The 20,079-nt window shown below is 41.3% G+C and overlaps 1 protein-coding gene across 5 annotated transcripts in view; it reads left to right on the plus strand.

Annotated features, from left to right (window-relative positions):
* clcn2c (chloride channel 2c) overlaps window positions 1-20,079 on the plus strand; it is a 96,567-nt gene that overhangs the window by 75,785 nt on the left and 703 nt on the right. For 3 of the 5 annotated variants that reach the window (XM_039765178.1, XM_039765160.1, XM_039765170.1), the window contains 11 exons: window positions 1,018-1,087; window positions 1,172-1,282; window positions 1,664-1,877; window positions 6,232-6,365; window positions 6,809-7,005; window positions 7,644-7,749; window positions 8,175-8,245; window positions 8,404-8,466; window positions 13,183-13,221; window positions 18,791-18,895; window positions 19,728-19,814. In XM_039765178.1, coding sequence (XP_039621112.1) covers window positions 1,018-1,087; window positions 1,172-1,282; window positions 1,664-1,877; window positions 6,232-6,365; window positions 6,809-7,005; window positions 7,644-7,749; window positions 8,175-8,245; window positions 8,404-8,466; window positions 13,183-13,221; window positions 18,791-18,895; window positions 19,728-19,814 — 1,197 coding nt within the window. Of the gene's footprint in view, window positions 1-1,017; window positions 1,088-1,171; window positions 1,283-1,663; window positions 1,878-6,231; window positions 6,366-6,808; window positions 7,006-7,643; window positions 7,750-8,174; window positions 8,246-8,403; window positions 8,467-13,182; window positions 13,222-18,790; window positions 18,896-19,727; window positions 19,815-20,079 lie in introns of those variants that run through there. The other 2 variants (XM_039765185.1, XM_039765194.1) reach the window with 2 other exon arrangements.

Raw genomic sequence — 20,079 nt, forward strand, 5'->3', positions numbered from 1 at the left:
AGAGTCTTGCTGCCTAAAGCTTCTGAAGTGCACCATCACCGCCGCCCCCTCCCCCAGCCCCCTTAAAAATATTTGCTGGAAGGCTTTCTGCTGCTGTTGCACCAGCTATTGTTTGACTGACTAACCTAGGATCTTCCTTGAGTAGGCTGATCTCTCACATAGCTTTACATAAGAACAGAATTTTATGTACTGACTCTGACCTGAACTCCCTTCATCTGGAGCACATAATGTGTAGGAGATAAGGTGATGGCACTTTGACACTGAGAGAGCTGTAGGTGAACAATATCAGACTGAATTTTATTCAGAAAGTGGTACACACCCAAAGAGGAGAGGGGTGAGTATTTCCTATGAGAGCGGTGCTAGTTTTAAAATGATGCTTACAAATGAGCAGCTTTGGATCAGCAGTCATTGGACAATAAAAGATGAAAGGATACCATTAACTAGAAGTAAGGATTCAAATCTGGCAGGATGAGCCTCATAGTAGATTTGAAGGAGAGTAAGAACTCATATAATCAGGTTTTTCATTAAAGCCAAAAGATATTGAAATACTGTATCTAAGGATCAAACTACAAGAAGGTAAGGCAGCATGGTACCAGAATCTAAGAGGATACTTTTGTGCGTTTTGAAAATCTAAAAAGGCTCAAATGCTGTATTACCTGAACTAGAATACCACTTGGAAATTTTAGTTTTAAAATATCATTTGGGAAATGTAAAGGGTGTTAACACCTAATAGGGTCAGTCTGCAGTGCTATAAGAAATTGTCCAGTTTGGGCAGGTAAGCATTCATTGTATTGCACAGGATAATGAAATAAAGCTGCAGGACAATGGTCTCTGACAAAACTCGCTCCACTGTAAGGTACTAAATTTATTAATATCAAGTCCAACTACTATAACAAAATTTAAGTGAAAAACACCAACCAGGAGGCTTATAGGGAAAACTACCTATAGTAGGTGGTACCTATATATCAATAGCATGTCTCATCTTAGTCCTAACATCAGTGTCCTCACTCTCTGCAGTTTTGGATGTCTGCTCTGGCCACTACCATCCCTGTCCCATGTGGAGCCTTCATGCCTGTATTTGTGATTGGTAAGTTTCATTGTGCTGCAATCCATTCTGTATATGTTTGTGTCATACTAATCAAAGTACTTGCATGGTTTTATTTTTGTACAGGTGCAGCATTTGGTCGGCTAGTTGGTGAGAGTATGGCAGCCTGGTTTCCAGATGGGATTCATGCAGATGGCAATATTTACCGTATTGTGCCAGGAGGCTATGCTGTGGTTGGTGAGTTGCAGTTTTCTCTTTTAGTGCTTTATTGTCAAGTGTAGGTTGCCTTCAGTTTGTTTCTAAGTAGATCAGGCTCCTAGGGTTAAATCTACAAGATACTAAGATTAGACATGCTCTGGTGTGCAAAAGGTCAAGCTGCTTGTGTGAAACACATTGTTGGCCAAGTTTTACTGGTCTAATAATTTTATGTATTTATATTGCCAAAAGGTAGAAAGATTTTGAAGCCAGAGGCCAACCTTTACCCCTGTATTCTTCCTTTTTTGTATATTCTATTAAAGTAGTAACACAGAGGTTCTTTGCTATAGGTCAGCCATCACCCCATAGCTATTTACCTTAGTGGTCATCATCTATATACTTCTTACATTTTCTCTTTTACAGGAGCTGCAGCCCTCTCTGGAGCAGTGACACACACTGTGTCCACAGCAGTCATTGTGTTTGAGTTAACTGGACAGATCTCTCATATCCTGCCCGTGATGATAGCTGTGATTCTTGCCAATGCTGTGGCCCAGAGCCTCCAGCCATCCCTTTATGATAGCATCATCCGCATCAAAAAACTTCCTTACCTTCCAGAACTAGGTTGGGGTCATCATGAGTAAGTCATTCATCACATGCAGTGTCCTTAACATGCATTTAGCAGACAATTTTCTTTCTGAACCATGTTTGTATCTCCTTATTCTTCTTTTTTTTCTTTGGTGCTCTCGTTAGGAGTCTCTACAGTAGATCATCTTCTTCCATATCTTCCTATCCTCTGCATCTAGCTCCATTACACCCACCACCTTCATGTCCCCTCTCACCACATCCCTAAACCTTCTCTTAAGCTTCCCTCTTTTCCTATTATCTGGCAACTCCATCCTTAACAACCTTCTCCCAACATACCCAGCATCTCTCCTCTGCATATGTCCAAAACAATGCCATCTCTTCTCTCTGGCTTTGCCTCCCAAATGTCCAACCTGAGCTGATCCTCTAATGTACTTGTTCCTAATCCTACCTATCCTCTTTATACCTAAAGCAAATCTTAACATCTTTAACTCTTCCACCTCTAGCTCTGTCTTCTGTTTCTTGGGCAGTGCCACCGTCTTTAAACCCATATAACATAGCTGGTCTCACTACCATCTTGTAGACCTTCCCTTTCACTCTTGCTGGTACGTGTCTGTCACAAATCACCTGTGACACTTTTCTCCACCCACTCCACCCTGCCTGCACTCTCTTTTTCATCTCTCTTCCACACTCCCTATTACTCTGTACTGTTGATCCCAAGTATTTAAACTACACCACCTTTGCCAGCTCTACTCCCTGCATCCTCACCATTCCTCTGACCTCCCTCTCATTCACACACATGTATTCTGTCTTGTTCCTGCTGAACTTCCTCTCCTCTCTAGAGCATATCTCCAACTCTCCAGGGTCTCCTCGACCTGCTCCTTACTCTTCCTACAGATCACAGTGTCATCCACAAATATCATAGTCCATAGGGATTCCTGTCTAATCTCATCTTCAGCCTATCCATCACCATTGCAAATAAGAAAGGGCTCAGAGCCCTGATGTAATCCCACCTCTATCTTGAAATCATCTGTCACTCCTACCTCAGACCCAACCACTGTCACACTTCCCTTGTACATATCCTGTAACACTCTAACATACTGCTTTGCCACTTCTGACTTCCTCATACAGTACCACAACTTCTGTCTAGGCACCCTATCATATGTTTGTTTTCTCTGAGTCCACAAAGACGCAACGTAACTCCTTCTGGCCTTCTCCATACTTCTCCATCAACAACCTCAGAGCAAACATCACATCTGGATTTCTCTTTCCTGGCATGAAACCATACTGCTGCTCACTAATCATCACCTCCCTTCTTAACCTAGCTTCCAGTACTCTTTCCCATAACTTCATGCTGTGGCTCATCAATTTTAGCCCTCTGCAGTTACAATAGTTCTGCACATCTGTTATTCTTAAAAACTGGTACCAATACATTTCTTTTTCACTTCTTGGGCATCTTCTCACTTTCCAAGATTGTATTAAACAATCTGGTTCAAAGCTCCATTGCCATCTCTCCTAAACACCTTCATGCTTCATCTGGACCAACAGCCTTTCCATTCTTTATCATCTTCATAGCTGTCCTTACATCCTCTTTGCTAATCCTTTTCACTACCTTTATTCACTATCTCCCCATCAGCCAGTCTTCCTTCTCTCTCTCTCTCTCTCTCTTCATTCATCAGCCTCTGAAAGTACTCTTTCCATCTGCTCAACACATTCTCCTTGTTTGTGAGTACATTTCCATCTTTATCCTTTATCGGCCTATCCTGATGCACATCTTTCTCAGCTCTGTCCCTCTGTCTAGCCAATTGGTACAAGTCCTTTTCACCCTCCCTACTTTCCAACCTCTCATACAACTCCTCATATGCATTTTCTTTAGCCTTTGACACCTTTCTTCACCTTACACATTTTCTCCTTGTACTCTGGTCTACTTCCTGCATCTCTCTGACTATCCTACTTCTTCTTCAACAACCTCTTCCTCTGTAAACTCTCCTGCACTTCCCCATTCCACCACCAGGTTTCTTCTGCTTTAGTTGCCCAGCTATCTAATAACTCTACACTGCCACCAAGTGCCTGTCTTACCTCTTCCCTAAACACATCCTTACAGTCTCTTCCTTTTTCAAGTTTCACTATTTGATCCATGGCTCTGTCCTCACTCTCCTCCTCTTCTTGATATCCGGCATCATCCTACAGACCACCATTGTATGCTACCTAACTGCACTTTCCCCTGCCAACACTTTGCAGTCTCCAGTTTCCTTCAGAATGACCGTCCTGCATAGGATATAATCTACCTATATGTGTCTTCCTCCACTCTTGTACATCACTCTTGTACTGTGTTACTCCCTTTTCTTAAAATATGTATTCACCACAGCTATGTCCATCCTTTTGGCAAAATTCACTATCATCTGATCTTCTTCATTCTTCTCCTTTACACCATACCTACCCATCACCTTCTCACCTCCTCTGTTCCCTTCACCAACATGTTTATTGAAATCCACTCCAATTTCCTCTCTCTCTGTCTGTCTGTCTGTCCCTTGAGTATACTCTTCATCCAACTCACTCCAGAAATCTTCTTTCTCATCCATCGCACAGCCAACCTGTGGGGCTAACAACATTCATCACCATACCTTTAATTTTACAGTTTCATAATCATCACTCTGTCCGATGCTCTTTTCACCTCCAAAACACTCTTGACGTACTGTTCTTCAGGATAGCCGCTACCCCATTTCTCCTCCCATCCATACCATTGTAGAACAATTTGAACCTACCTCTGATACACCTGGCCTTACTCCCCTTTCATCCGGTCTCTTGCATGCATAATATGTCAACCTTCCTTCTTTCCATCATATCCGCTAACTCTTTGTCCTTTACCAGTCATACTGCCAACATTCAAAGTTTCTACCCTTGCTTCCTCTCTCTTTACCTTCCTCTTCTCCCTCTACCTCCAGACATGCCTACCCCCTCTTCTTCTCCTTCTTCGGCCAACAGTAGCCCAAATTTCCATCAGCACCCTTTGGCAGTCATTGTTAACCCGGGCCATGACCGATCTGGTATGGAAATCTGTATTGTAGTCCGCATATTGATCTGGCCAAATTTTACACTAGATGCCCTTCCTGATTTAACCCTCCTTATCTGGGCTTGGGACTGTCACGAAGAAAGACACTGGTTTATGCATCTCCTGTGATTGAGTTTTGTATGTCCTATGTTACATTAAAATAACCTATGTTTCAAAGCCTAGGCACTACCACACTTCTGTTTTTAAAACAATTTCCTAAGTATAATGTAAAAAGCTACTTATGTCAAAATGGCTTTATTGTTGGAGGTAAGAAACACTGCACAAACAAAAAGAGAAATTATTATTTCACAGCTGGTTCCATTCTTATTACTAAGTTAATGTTTACAAACCGGACAAACTTTTTCTTCTAGAGCTTTTACAGTTTGGCCAGACCTAGTTGGAAATTATGTATACAGTTATGTTTAAGCAAGTCCAGTAAATTCTTTTTGGTGTTCCTAAGGTGTTTGCTTTCCTGGTAGTTCTCGTGCTTTTGCTGAGTGGGCATGTTAACTATTCCCTGAGAGTTTAAGAGACTGGGTTGACAAATGAGCTATGGATTCATAGCTCAGCAGTTGCCAGAGGTCCTTCTGATTATTGGACAAATGAATGACCAGATAGAGTTGGGACTCTTGTGATGAAGGCAGGACCCTACAATTGGTAAAGAGCTATTCATGTTTGCAGGTGTAGAGGTAGTCAGTGCAGCAGGACTTTATTTGAATGTCCATGCAATATTGTGTTATAAAGAATGAGGAAGGGAATTAACACTCTGAGAAAATGTGGACATGAGCTGAGAGATATTACATAAAGGGCATATATACACTATATAAGGAGGACCCAAGGCTTAGATTTGAAAAAGTGAAGGACACAAGACGGATGCAGGTAAATTCTGTAGATGGGTAAAGGAACTCCCAAGTTAGGGACATAAGGAGGATGATCTCAGAAGTGATAGGAGGGACACAAAGAAAATGACAGTGGTGAACCAAGGACAGGGTGATTGCTAAGTGAAGCAGTAGAGTGTAACAGTGAGTATGTGCACAAAGAGGGGTTATAAGGAAAAGAAACTAAAGAACATAATGAGGGTGATACACCTGCTACTATGAGGTACAAGTGAGAGATGTAAAATATCGAATACTAGGAAAAAGGAAACTGAAGGAAAACATGAAGGTGAGGGATTTACTGGAAAACGGGCATAATAGAGGCAGACTTAAAGAACATAAATGAAAACCATGTAAAAATAGGGTAAGGGAAAAGGAGAGAAGTTGTGTGCTTCAACAACTCATATCATGATAAGTCTGTCATCCACCTCTGCTTAAATGAAATATATTCAAAAATGCATTTTCCAAAATCCTTTTCCTAGGAAATACAACATTCGTGTAGAGGACATCATGGTAAGAGACGTGAGGTATATTACCCTGAATTGCTCCTACAGACACCTGTATGATGTCCTGCAAACCAGCAACCTGAAAACCCTGGCACTAGTAGAGACTGCAGGTGAGTGCCTCGTGTCCATGAGACTTCAGGAGTGGGATGGTGATGGCAAAATGGATGAATTTCTGTTTATATAGTACAGAAAATGAGTATCCCCAAAGTCTCGTAATAGTGGGTTTTTGTCCGTGTAGCATACAAAATTGTTTAAGATGATCCATGTATTTTATGGAGGGCTAGTTCGAAGCCCTAGACAGTGGATGAAGCTATATTCTTGATGCTATGAAGAATTTTAATGGAGAGTTCCTGTCAATGACAAATGATGGGAAAATTGGTGAAACTCTCTTTGTGTAATCTGGGGGCTAATCTCTGCTGGGGAATGAAGCTCGGTTTATTTCATGACCACATGGTGCCCCAAGCTTTTTTGTTTCCTTACCTGTTCTGAGCACAGTTGAAATGAAGTACATAGGTCTTGTCCCTGATCTCCTTCTCCTTTGTCCTTGCTTTAGATTCTATGATTTTGCTGGGTTCCATTGAGCGCTCACAACTCCAGGCATTGCTGACCAATCAGCTTAGCCGTCGCAAGAGAATGGCTTATCTACGAGAACAAGCACAGGCAAAGGCTGCCAAGAAGCACTTAGCAGAACAGAGCAACACTTCTAATGATGTGCACAACCAGTGCTTGCCTCATGAAGTCCGCTTTCAGGTCAGCTTCTGATGTTCCTTGAGAAGATGGGAGTTCAGAGCCTGCCTGGTTATATATAGTATGTTGATGCAAGTAGACATGAACTCACTAAATATGACACCTATCCCTGGTGCCATTACCATCCAAGGCTCCCCTTCCTCTTGTTCTGTCTTTTCTGTCCAAATAACTAATTTTGTTGTTCCAAATTTTCAGCTAGATAAGGCATGTCTGATTTTAGCTACTACAGAAAGATGTAAGTAATTTTCATGATATTTTGAGGGTCCTAGGATGACATGGTAAGACACTGTTAACATTACATCCATGAGTTAGGCTTGTTTCTTAGTTAATCATTAAATGACCTACAACATTGATTGTATTGTAGACATAGTCCAAAGGTGAGCAGTGCTGTATATACCTTACTCTTAACAGTACTGGAAAATACTGTGTAATAAGTCTGTGTATTTTGTGTCCCTCCCTATGAAGAGCTCATAGAGGTTATAATCCTGTCTTTGAGACCATTTACTGTAATTGTGGGGAGACTGGTGACATTGAAACTGAAAAAATGTGTCTTTGAGACAACTTTTTAGAGGGCTGTCAAAGAAAAGAGCAGATTAAAGATAGATTTGAAGGATTCAGAAAGATACTTCTTCTCTATGCAGATATCCACAGACCAGTCCACTTTCAATCCATCCCGTTTGGTTCCCGAAAAGCCCTTGAAGCCAGCACTCAAACGTCCAAGCAGTAGCACTTCAGAGAGCCCTATGGGTAAGTGAAACCAAGGATTAAAGACCAATCTTAGTGAGAATGAAGTACATTGCCTCATTTCTGTCCTCTCCTTGTTATCTTCTTCCCCTCAGTGCTTCCCTCTCTCTCTCTCTCTCTCTCTCTCTCGTCAGCATTTGCTTCCATTCTCCTTCTCTTCCCTTTACCCTTTTTGTTCCATTCCTGCTTCTGCTCATTTGTTACTTTTTTAATGCTCATACTGTTTCTGCCCTTCTCCTGACCCTCCTTTTCTTACTTCCCATTCCCTTTCACTATTGCTTCCTCTTTTTCATTCCTCCTATTCCTTAGTTTGTTTTTTTTTTCTCTCCTCCTTCCTTCTTCTTTCCATTTGCATTTGTGAGCACCTCTACTGGTTTGCCTTGGTGTACCAAACTCATCCCTCACCCCATGTCTCTGTCCCACTCCAGGAGCCATGGACAATACGAGCATTGCACTGAAAAGCTTGTTTTGTGCCAGCCCTCCCCCAGAACAAACTGAGGTAGGCTACTACCCCAACCTCGCTTTTTTATGGGAACAGAGTCCCAGTATGGACTTGGGAGCTGGGGAGGGGTTGTGGATCTCAGGCTGTAGTCAGAATGTGTTTCTCTTTGTTTAATTCTCTGTTTCCTCCTGTCATTTTTTATTTTTAAACTAAAGACCAATGAGCTATCAGGGGGTTCTGATAACAGGAAGTCCAAACGAGTGCGGATTTCCGTTGTGGTAAGTCATACCGGACCCCCAAGTTGGCAAGCAAGGATCTGCTATGAAATCCATGAATCAAAATCATCACCACTGAAAGCAATCTTTCAGCCATTACTGCACTCCCAATCACTGATAATCTCTTTTGTACTGTGCCCATTCTGCAGCTGCCTTGGCCATTTCAATGGAAGAAGCGTGGCATGTGCTCTGGTCCTTGTATTTTGGTTAATGTATTTATACTTACGAGCAATCCCGATTGTTATCCTTGGGTGCAGACATTCAAGAAATGGGTGTCCTCATATGCTCACAGTAATACACCCAGTTCTTTCTGGGGCAGCACTGATTTATTCACAGTACACTTGCTACATGCTGCGTAGTATGTTAAGGCATCGTCGCACTTGTTTTTCCATGCTGCTCTCCCTTTGCTTGGGATTAGTTGCCTTGATGAGTCTACTCCATCTTTGCCTTTTCTAGAGGACATTCTTTTCAATCTTCCATCTTTCCATCATATCCTTCCACACACAGTTCCCCACATCATTATTTATCTTCCCTTGAATCCTCCTCCTGTGATTGGACTTCTCTACACTCCTGTCACTCTCTTTCTAAAACTTTGATAATACCTTCCATTAACTTAATTAGAATGTAATCAATCTGATTTTGAACCTCAACAGTCCTGAGTTTTTTGGATTCTGCCCTGCCTTCCTGAATGTGTTCATGCATGCCACCCCAAAGCCATGTGCCATTTTCAAAACATTTTCCCCCACTTCATTTCTTCTTCCAGACTCATTTCCACCTTGTTCATCCTAATATCCATTTTACTGTTTTTTCCATTAATAACCAATAATATAGTAATTGGCTCCCCATCTCTCTCTCTCTCTCTCTCTCTCTCTCTCTCTCTCTCTCTCTCTCTCTCTCTCTCATTTTTTGCTTCCAGCTTCTTTCTAAATCCAAATGTTGCCTTCTTCTTCTTAATACTTCTTCTGAACATACCATCTGAACTTCATATGTCAATATTACATTTGTAATGCCTTCCACCATTCATTCACTAATCATTAACACTCCTAACTTTCATCACTTTCTACCTCCATTCTTACCTCACTATAACTCCTAAACCATTTCTTCCATTTCCACAATATGCAGATCCACAATAATATCATTTAAAACCATTCAATGTCAATCTACCTCTTGCTCCCTTTCACCTTAACACACTGAGTATCTCTGTTCCCTCCTCCTCCAATATTTTTCTTGCATTATCTGTCATGGATCATACATTTCAAGTGCTAATCAAATATCCACTCTTTCATTTGTTTCTCTAGCAATAGTTGTATCCCCAGTGACAACCCTTTATGTCTTCTCACACCATTAGAGGTGCCCAAGCCTGAAAGGAGAGCCCTAGCTTTCTAATATTTCAAAGTTCATCAGGCACAATTTATTTTTTGCCATCACTTTTTAAGACTGTATAACTTTCTTACATCAGCCACACGTTTTGACAGTGGGCCTGGCCTAGTAGCTTCCCTTTAAGTCGCCTGTTACACCACACAGGGGTTACAAGGATATAGCCGCTTTTATAGTAGGTTTTACCCTCTCTTCGCTGAGAGAAGTCCCATTTCTGCTCACCCTGAAATATTAAGCTTGCTTTATTAAACCCGTATGGTGAAATGACACTTTATGAAAAGTTCACGCACATCATGTTATAGTCATATACCCACTCTCCTGGGCATTTGCATGCTTTGGGGCAAGCACAAGAGAGTGAGCATGCATGTGACTGACGTAATTGTACTTTCACACAGACAGAAAAACAATTAAGCTTACATAGACGCATGATATTTGCACTTTAGTCGGCCCTGGCATGCTCAGTTTTATACAGATGGAATAGCTCTTACACAGATGCATGTACTGTGTGCTTACAGTTTGGCTGAAGTGTATGCAGGTTGAAGATTCACTCACACTTAAGCTCACACTTTAATGTTACTGCATTCTGACAATTTTGTAACATATACTCTGCAGGAATTTTACTTCTAGCTATTCACAGTCATTCTGTCTTGCACCTCGATTGTATGGATGACGGCACAAGCACTCAAGGCCCACCAGACACAACTGGATTGGCTCTTAGTCAATTAGGTACCACAACTTGCGTTCTTTTACTTTGACAAGCTAGCCTTTGACACCAAATGATCACTAATCTGCAGAAATGAGCACAGTACAGCTGGAATTAAGAGTAATTGTTTCATCAGATTTGTATCCAGAATGTAAAAGGAAATGCTGCAGCCATTCAATTGTGCAGAGGGCAAAGTTCTTTCATCTTTATTTTTGAGTTTAAGTTTTTTTGTTTTTTTTTTTGTAGGTGCTATTGACTTGTACATTCAAAACAGGCTCTTCTGTCAGGTATCCCTAGCACTTGGATGGCTGCACCAGAGCCATAGAGAATTCTCACCACATCTCTTCAGTTGCATCACTTATTTTTTTTTCATTAAAAACAAAAATTTTGTTCGAAGTAACAGTCAAGGTTTCTTCACTAGAGCTAAAGCATCTAATCATCTATTAGCCTGATGGGATTTTAATGGGAGAATCCTTCTGCATCATTATTCAGGCTGGACATGCAATAAATCAACAGTTCTGAGAGGTGGTGTGAATTCTAGTTCGGTCTACCCAAAGACACAACAGATTGCAGGCAATTTAATTTTTACTTCTGTCGGAACTTGATGTGCTAGCTGCCAGTGTGTTAAACTGGCCTACATTATTAGGTGAGATTGGGATAGTCATTTGACATTGTGATATCCAATCAACTGTAATGGAGGTAGTCTTTTGCCAGTGTACTGATTTAGTCTTATGTAACAGACCTGGCCTTCTGCCCATTTTGCGGGGTTGGGGGCCAGGAAGATTGGCGGGGTTGGCTAAAACAATGGTCAGCTGAGATTTAAAGACCCCATAGACAATGTTTTAAAAATGACCCAAGTGGTCAGTTGACATGATAATATTTAGTATAATAAGGTGACCTAAGAAATCTGCTCAATCTAGAGAAGTCTAGTGACATTTCAGTGGAGTGGGCAGTGACTTCATTCTCTATCCTTTCCCATGTTCATTCCTTGTCTCCTTCTCTTCTCTCAGTTCTTCTTTTTCTCCTCATTCTCCAACCGTTCTTTCCCTGCTCTCATTTTCCCTCCTCTTCCTCTCCACCCCCACCCACCACCTCCTTCTTCTGAATTTCTCATCTTTATATATTCTTAAACTGACTAGATCAGCAAGTGACACGTGATTTACTTACCACCATTCTAGTGTGACCTGCGGAAGCCTGTACTACCCAAAAGAGTGACCAGCACTTCACAGACATTTATTAGTTGAGTCTGCCTTACTTGTTTTTGTACATTTTAGGGAGAAAGACGGAAGCAACTGAAAGGTCACCTTTATAATGAGCCGTCATGAGCGTGTCCAGTGCTTACTGAAGCATCCAAATTGCTGTCACAGACCAATGTGACATTTTGCTGATTGCTGAAGCTGAAAGCGTGACGGAGGGAGCCTGAATTACGAAGCAATTGTGTCAAAGTCAATAATGCCCACAGTCGCTCATATTTCTATTCTGTATCCTACTAAACCAACTGATTGGCTGGTTGGCCATGTCAGGCATGTGGGGCCAGCTGCACATATCCCAAGAGTGGGGGGTGACTTTAAAGGGAAAATCGAAGTTAGCCTATAGGGGTTTTTAATGACTTTGATTGTTGGTGGGTGCAGAGTTTTAAGCAGGAAGGCAACAGTTTCATGTTGAATTATGTGGCATCAGGGGTTTGTTAAGAATGTGGCCATGTGAGGGGCAGTGGCTTGAAGTATGTAAACACTGATGACAGATGTGTGGGCTCCAAATGAATTGACCAGATTACTGTCACTTGTTACCTGTTGTTTAGCTGACTCTGCCCGTGTTGACAGATTGTTCATTTGGGGAAATCTGTAAAAGACCTAAGGCAGGTTGGAGGATGAGTAGACAGTCTGTCAGCTGCAGCTTGTTCAACTGTAGTGTGACACCGTTATACCAAAGGTCATTGTAGCAGGTCATACAGCTCTCTTCCAGGATGGTCTTCAAGATGTATCATTAGCTGGGTCAAGTTTACAGTAGCCAGAGGGTCAAGACTTAATTTCAAAGGTTGAATGTCCCTCAGATTTGTTGAATTTTTTTTGTTAATTATGTTTTGCTTTACTAGGTCTTGGTATGAATTATATATCAGCTTTATGGGTCAGTACAATCACCAGGCTTTTTGCAAAGAAACATGTTAGATCTGCTGAAGGTTTTCAAACGATGTATCACTTTCACACTTTCTGTCTTTGTCTCTACTTTCTGAAATCTTCAAAATACTGCATCACACCCCTGCAGTGGCACTTGAGCGTGTTATGTAATTTGCTTTTGGAACAAGCTATACTGGCACTTTAAAAGGAAGACTGCTAACTCTCGATGTTGCCAAACAAATGGGGACAGACTTTTATGAGCATTTGGTAATCCGATGGATAAAATGGTTTTTAGTACTATAAAGTAATGGCGATGTGGAGACGTGATGTTTGGGAGGCCAGGTGTAGTGTACTCATTCAGGATGCTTTTTAAATATTCAAATTTTTGCCATTTAACACACCATTTGTTTATGCCTGTCATACTGTAGTTTTAATTGTTGATTTTTTTTCAGACCCGTTTATCTGTCTTTTGATTTACTGATTTTAGTTTGTTCTAAAAGATATTTTTCTTTCTCTCACCAGGATGAGGTGGATGTTGAGGATGACATGACAATGTTGGAGGTGAGATTCAGCATGTCATGAATGAATGGCGAATAAGAGTGGGCAAGTCGCAAAGAAAATTTAGTCAGGGTTAGCCTTGTGGGATCAGAAGGTAAATGCCAGTGAAATGTAGTCACCCAGAGACGTATCTTTACAGAGTGCTTAATCCAGTAGGTTTGATGAGAAAGACTTCATCAGATAGAACCATAGTTAAGAAATTAACGTCCAGAGTACATTCATCAAATGTAGTCAATCTTGCATCTTTATTTTTTATATTGCCTGTCCTAGTAAGGACATTCTTAGTATACTTTAAAAATGGCAAATTGTAATGCAACCTGCATTCTAGAGAAATACACGTTGCATAGAAAATTGCAGTTAGGATGAACTGGGGTTTGTTGTAGAGCAGAGCCTCTGTATGCTTTTAGATCAGTACTCTGTAACAGACAAATATAGATCAGAAGGTGTCTGAATAACCAGCATAAAGACCACTGATCCCATTGGTTGAAACACTTTTTCAGCCTGTCAGCCATGCAACATGTGAATAAAGAGTGGAATTAAGTTGCACCATGTAGGGCAAGGTCAGTCATTACTACAGGCAATAGCTGATCTCACACTCCACACAAAGCATTTAAAGCTACAGACTACTTACAAATAATAATGCTTAGAGTAATATTTCACAAGAGGATTCACACTGCAGTGAAACAATATAATATTGAGAAAGACAGCCTAACTCCTACCAGAGCACGTCAGCAGTTATGCACAGAATGCATCTCCCCCCCGAGAATCCATTGAAAATCGTGTAACAAGTAGTTGGCTCTCCCTGCTACACCACCTGCAGGAGCAGGTACCAAGTAATAAGCGTCTTTAGCTTAAAAGCCCAATTTCTTTCTTAAGTTATCTTTGGCTCTAAGCATTACACCCAGTCAAACAAAAAGAAGAGTCATCACATATTCAATCAACAGTTTATTTCAGGGTGGTACCTACATACAGTAAATGGGTAGTTAGGAAGAAGCTGTCGAAATTCAATGACTAACTTATGGCCCATGTATAAAGTATTCGTTGTTCTTGTGGTCACAAGTCTAGGAGCTTGGTGAAAACTCTGATACTGTAACAGCATCACATGTTGAAGTACCAAAATGAGTGATGTTAGGAGTAATCTGCTAGATATCTGGTTTACTTTTAAACTATGCTAAGTGCTCATATATATCAAACATCTCAGGGTTACTTCTAGGAATTGCAGTAAGAACCTGACTTGGATAAGTTTTTTTTCCGACCCTAGAGTGGAATAATAGAAGAATTTATCAAGGGTCCCACACTTAGTCACAGCTTAGTCTCAGAAGCAGGCATTCACATTTTAAAGTAAATGACGTCACGATTTAATGGCACCCTGAAGGGCAAAATGGCACTCATGAAGGCATTTTGTTGTTTCTCTGGAAATCCTGATGATGTTTTGAAGTTTTCTGATACTAACAAAGAGGATTCACCTCAAAGAGGATGATGATAATATTCAAAGTTACATGAATGCATTCGTGTAAAAGGTTTATGCTACTCTCACGGAGTACTCTAGAGTCATGCGCTGCACTTGGGCCATTCACAACAAGTCAACCGTAACATTGTGATGAACATCAAGATGGAAAGGCCAAGAAATATGCACAGTGAATGAGGAATAAAGCTCAATAACAGGCATGTATATTTAACAAAGAATGATCCCCTGCTGTACTTTCAGAAGAGTCATCTTCCCTCTGTTCTAGCCATAGAAAATACCTTTTAAAGAATCGATTATACTGAAACTAGCCATACCATCTCCTGCTCGGTTTATAGTCGTATTCACTCTTCCAATATTCTCAACCATCTTGTATGTTTTCATTATGTGTCTGCTGTGGCCCACCAGGCTGGCACCGCCTGCTGAACCCGACACAGACAATCATGGGACACAAGTTCAAGGCACACAGGTTTTATTTTTTCTTTTTCTCGAGGGAAATGCTGTCCCTGGTTCCCACAGGCACAACACAGTCCAAGCAGAGCACACAAACAATACTCCTTCTCCTCCACTCCTCTGGTCAAGCTTCGTCTTCCTCCTCCTGACTCTGGCTCCTCGAGTGGTGGCTGCTGGCTCCTTATATAATGCACCCAGAATTGCTCCAGGTGCTTGATTACTTGTTTCCAGCAGCACTTTCAGGTGTGGCGGAAGAACTGCCCAAAAGGGCTTAGCAGCTCCTGCTGCAGCGCCCCCTGGCGGCGCCTGCAGGTCCCAACAGGGCTACACCACACTCCAACTCCCGTGAAGCTATTTGGGAGTATGAGGCACCACTGCAACCCAGGGGGGTTGCCATCTAGCATCCCGGGGGAGGTAGCGATGTGGCCACGCTTGTTCCCCTGGTCCTCTCAACGTGGAGGCGTTCCAGTTGGGTAAGAGCCCCTGCCACACACTACACTGTCTGTCTCTGTGATCCCATCTTTACTATATCTTCTGCAAAGCTGTATTTATGCAATGCCTCAGGAGTCTACCCCTGCATTCTTAAACCTTCCCATACTTGTAAAATGTAAAACAAATATTTCAGAGGTTTATGGAATGTAAAGCTTAGTGTTCTTTTGTGACATTTTGCTGTCAATCACCCATCCAGTCACAACTATCCATTACCCAACCCGCTATATCCTAACACAGGTCACGGGGGTCTGCTGGAGCCAGTCCCAGCCAACACAGGGCGCAAGGCAGGAACAAATCCCCGGGCAGGGCGCCAGCCTACCGCAGGGCACACACGCACACACACACCTAGGGTAATATGCTAACTACAGTTTACATCTATGGCCACTTGTGTGTTAATACTGTGATATCACTTAAGATCCACATATGCATGCTCCTCCACACTCTGGGGAATGATCTTTGTGTGTGTGCCATCAATCATACCAGCAACTGCAGAAAAACCAGCAATTTGCATGAATGAAGCTTACGTCAGTACTACCTCACATGAAATGGAGGAGAAATATATAAAGTGGGCATTCAAAGTTTGTTGCAAAATTTGAGAAATGATTAGCTGTGACGTACCCAAATCATTGCCATTAAAAAGCTGCATTTTCACTGTGGCCAAAAAATGTAATGTTACCAACACTTTCATTTTGGCTGACAGCACATGGCTTCTTTACGTAAATGGATCAATCAAGTGACACACAAGACTTGTTAGGAATATTATTCCTGTCAATATCTTTTTACAAGTTCATTGTGGTTCATTGTGGCCCATGTTTTCTGTAATATGTGTGCCAATATCTGCTCGAAAGATATTTTCTGGCATCTCCTGTTGATTTCCTGTTGATGTTTAGGTGCAGTTTCCTGAATTAGGAAAATTGCTAAAATGTTTTTGTTCCTACTTGTAAGAGTAGGTCCAAATTTGCATCACTCTTGAGATTTTTAAGCCAATTTTCCTACTCTGAGACTCTACATAAATACGGGTGCAGACATAGTTATTCAGTTTTAGGGCACATAGAGCCTGAGAGTGTCCCAGTGGTGTTGGGGTAGGGCAGGGACAAACTCCTCCTGAGCGCAGAAGACACACCCCTGACCTCATTCATGCTCAGTTTAGCATCACCAGTCAACTTAAAGTGTCTATTCTTGGGATGCAGAAGAATCTGTGAACTCCACACAGACTGTGGGTGGACTGAGATTTTCTATATAGGATTCTGGAGCTGTGAGGTGTCCTGAAACAGTGAAAAGTAATCAGTCAGATAGAACTGATTTAAAGCAACCTACCAAAAACAAATATAAGTAAATACGTAATTGAGCACATACAGTATTATACTTTGAAAGTAATAAATCAATGTGCATCTGTTAAACAATTCTTACCAGTGGTAAAAAAAAAAATCTCCCAGACAGTGCCCATCAGAAGTAATACACTAGAAACTGTCACTGAAAATGACATCTATTAGAAGGAAACCTTCAAAATATATGGACGCAGAAAGGATCTGTCAGAAGTAATCTACTAAAACAGTCAGTGTGAGGATCCAACAGAAATACTCAAAGGTCTGATAAAAAATCTCCATCTCTACATTTTATGAATCCACTTCTTTGGGATTTCTGGGACCCAATTGCCTCAGCATCCAACACAGAGCAAGCAGCAAACCTGAATAAGATGGTGGTCTGTAGCAGGGTATGCAGACCCCTCTGGTTAACAAGTCAGGAAGAGCGAGGACAAACCCCAGGTGGCACAGAAAGAAACTGTAAATTCCAGACAGACAGGCTGGGATTTGAACCCAGGACCCTGAAGGTGTAAGGCAACCCCCATACAATACCGCTACAAAAGGAATCTAACATATATTTAAGAATAGAAGGCCCAACAGAATGAAATGAATTAACCATTGCTTTTAAGAAATGTCCTAAGGAATTATCTTCGATCTTCATTTCTGCAATGCTATCGGAAGTGATCAGGTAATGATAATAATAATTAAACAGAGAATGCACGGCACCTGATGTATAACAGAGACATCTATTGAGGAGAAGCATTACATGACAACTTCAGTAGAAACAACCCATCTACAGCAATCGAGTAAAATGACCAGGCAGACGAAGATAGTTGATGAAGATCTCTCTATGTAGCAGAATCACTTAAGCAGGCAAAAATAACAGCAGTGTTTATCTCGACCTAATTGGTTATTGGTACTACTGATTTTGCTACAGTTGAATAGTTTGTGTGAGATTATCATTTTATTTTCTTCTGCTTCTTCACATAATTTGTATGTGACAAATAAGTTTTGATTTCATATAATGCAGTTTCCCTCCACTTTAAGGACATGATTTTTACATTGATTACAAACTAAATTGGATGTGGGTGAGTGAATGCAAAAATGTGCTTAGTGATGGAAGAGTATCCTTTTCAGGAACAATTCCTACCCGGCTACACCGTGGCATCAGGATGGACTCTGACCCGGTGAGCTCATTTGTTGCAGTAACCAGGTTTTGAGTGTATATACATAAATAATGAGCCGGTTTTTAGGTCTCAATATAGATTTGGTTGTTTTTACGAGCAGTTAAAAATGCATAATAATGTATTGATTTGCCAGATATCTTCTCACAGTTTAGTTTCAAAATACAGAATGCCAACAAGAGCTCACAGTCCTAGTCTTAGCTCTTACTTTGAGGCCGATAGCGTTAAAGTCTACCTGGATAGTGAGCCACCAACTGAGGTCAGAGGCACTATCTTTCTTCATAAGAGAGAACATTGGAATTCACCAGTGGAATAAAGGAGCAAAGCAGCAAAGAGAGGATATTAGAAGCATTATAAAAGAGACTGGTACTGTACGAAGGCAGGCACGTCCATAGTGAGATCACACACTATAACCAGTTTACAAGTCGTATCACTGTACGCGATCAAAGTGTTGCTATAACACCCAAGATTGTTCATTTCAAAGTACACGTTTTCAGAAAGAGAGCCTATCAAGATAAGGATACATTACACTCCTGTACTGTCTAAAATGGACATCAGTTATTCCAGTGTCCTGCAGGTTCAGTCTCATTAACTGTAGGCTGTGAGATCCTGATGTAGCAGTCTTCTGCCCTGTGAAATGACTAATATGCTAATATTCACTTTCTTTCCTGTAGATTGCTGAGTGGGAGGAGATGCAGCTAGAGGAGCAGGTGAACTTCAACAACTGTAAGATTGACCCGGCGCCTTTCCAGTTGGTTGAAAGAACCTCTCTGCACAAGGTGGGTATGCTCAGTGTCTTGGTCATACATTACAGATTAGCAAAGTAATAAAACATCCATCCAAATCTCACTAAGTAGGAGCGGACTGATATACCATATATACTCATGTTTAAGTTCTACTGCAGATAAGTCAGGGCTTGATTTTACCGTATAGTTTTCAGTATTTTATAATGTTGATTGAATAAGTCAAATGCGGAAAACTCACACTATTGGTCCATGAGATTATGATATGATAACACCCACCTGAGAGAGTAACCATGGAGCACACTGTCTTTTTTTTTTTTTTTTTTTTGTATTGTGCCTTTGTGACCACACGGTAATACCTGAACTATTCCGAAGCAACATTTACACTGGTTTTGTGTGTTTTTGTATTTCACACCCTCATATACCTTTATCATAAGAGCATCCTTTATCTGTGATGGAGCATTCGATCAGAAGAAAATATGAAGCTGGTTTTAAAATTTAAAAGTCATTGAAGTGGCGAAAGAACCTGGTAACTGCGCTCCTGAAACAAAATTCCATGTGTCTGAGAAACTGAGGTGAGATTGGAGTAGGCAAGAAGATGGGGGGAAAAAAAATTAAGTGTCGTATTTTTGAACGGAGCGTATATGTCTGATCTGATATTATGATTGATTTTTTGGGTTTCAAAAGGATATACAGTACTTTTTTATTTATTTATTTTATTAATGGTAGTCCCAAATCCTGTAAAATTGCATGTTACTGGAAGAGTACTACACTTAGCCCACAGTCTGGTCTCCAGACTGACCCATTTCAGCTTTACCCGCACAGCTTCCTGACTGATGTGTTTTTCCTGTCTCTTGTGTCTTCCCAGACTCACACAATCTTCTCCCTTCTTGGTCTGGATCACGCTTATGTCACCAGCATTGGCCGCCTTATTGGTGTGGTCTCACTTAAAGAGGTGGGTGCCCGTAGCTGATTTGCTAGGGTTTGAACTCCAGCTCAGGAATGGGGTGGTAGGTGGTGAGGTGGATCACGGACTATTTCTGTCTATGTTGTTTATCTCGCCCAACCTGTGCTGCATGATTAAGATCTGTAAAATGGTCTGAGAAAACAACTGAGCAACAAGTAGACTCCGGTCAAGGGAGTTTACTACAGTATGCCTGAGCCTCATTCACAGTCTGGACAACACTGCTGCAGTGTGGAGGGTTCATGTGTGAATTACA

This window comes from Polypterus senegalus, chromosome 1 (genome assembly GCF_016835505.1).
Source record: "Polypterus senegalus isolate Bchr_013 chromosome 1, ASM1683550v1, whole genome shotgun sequence".
NCBI classification, from domain to species: domain Eukaryota; kingdom Metazoa; phylum Chordata; class Cladistia; order Polypteriformes; family Polypteridae; genus Polypterus; species Polypterus senegalus.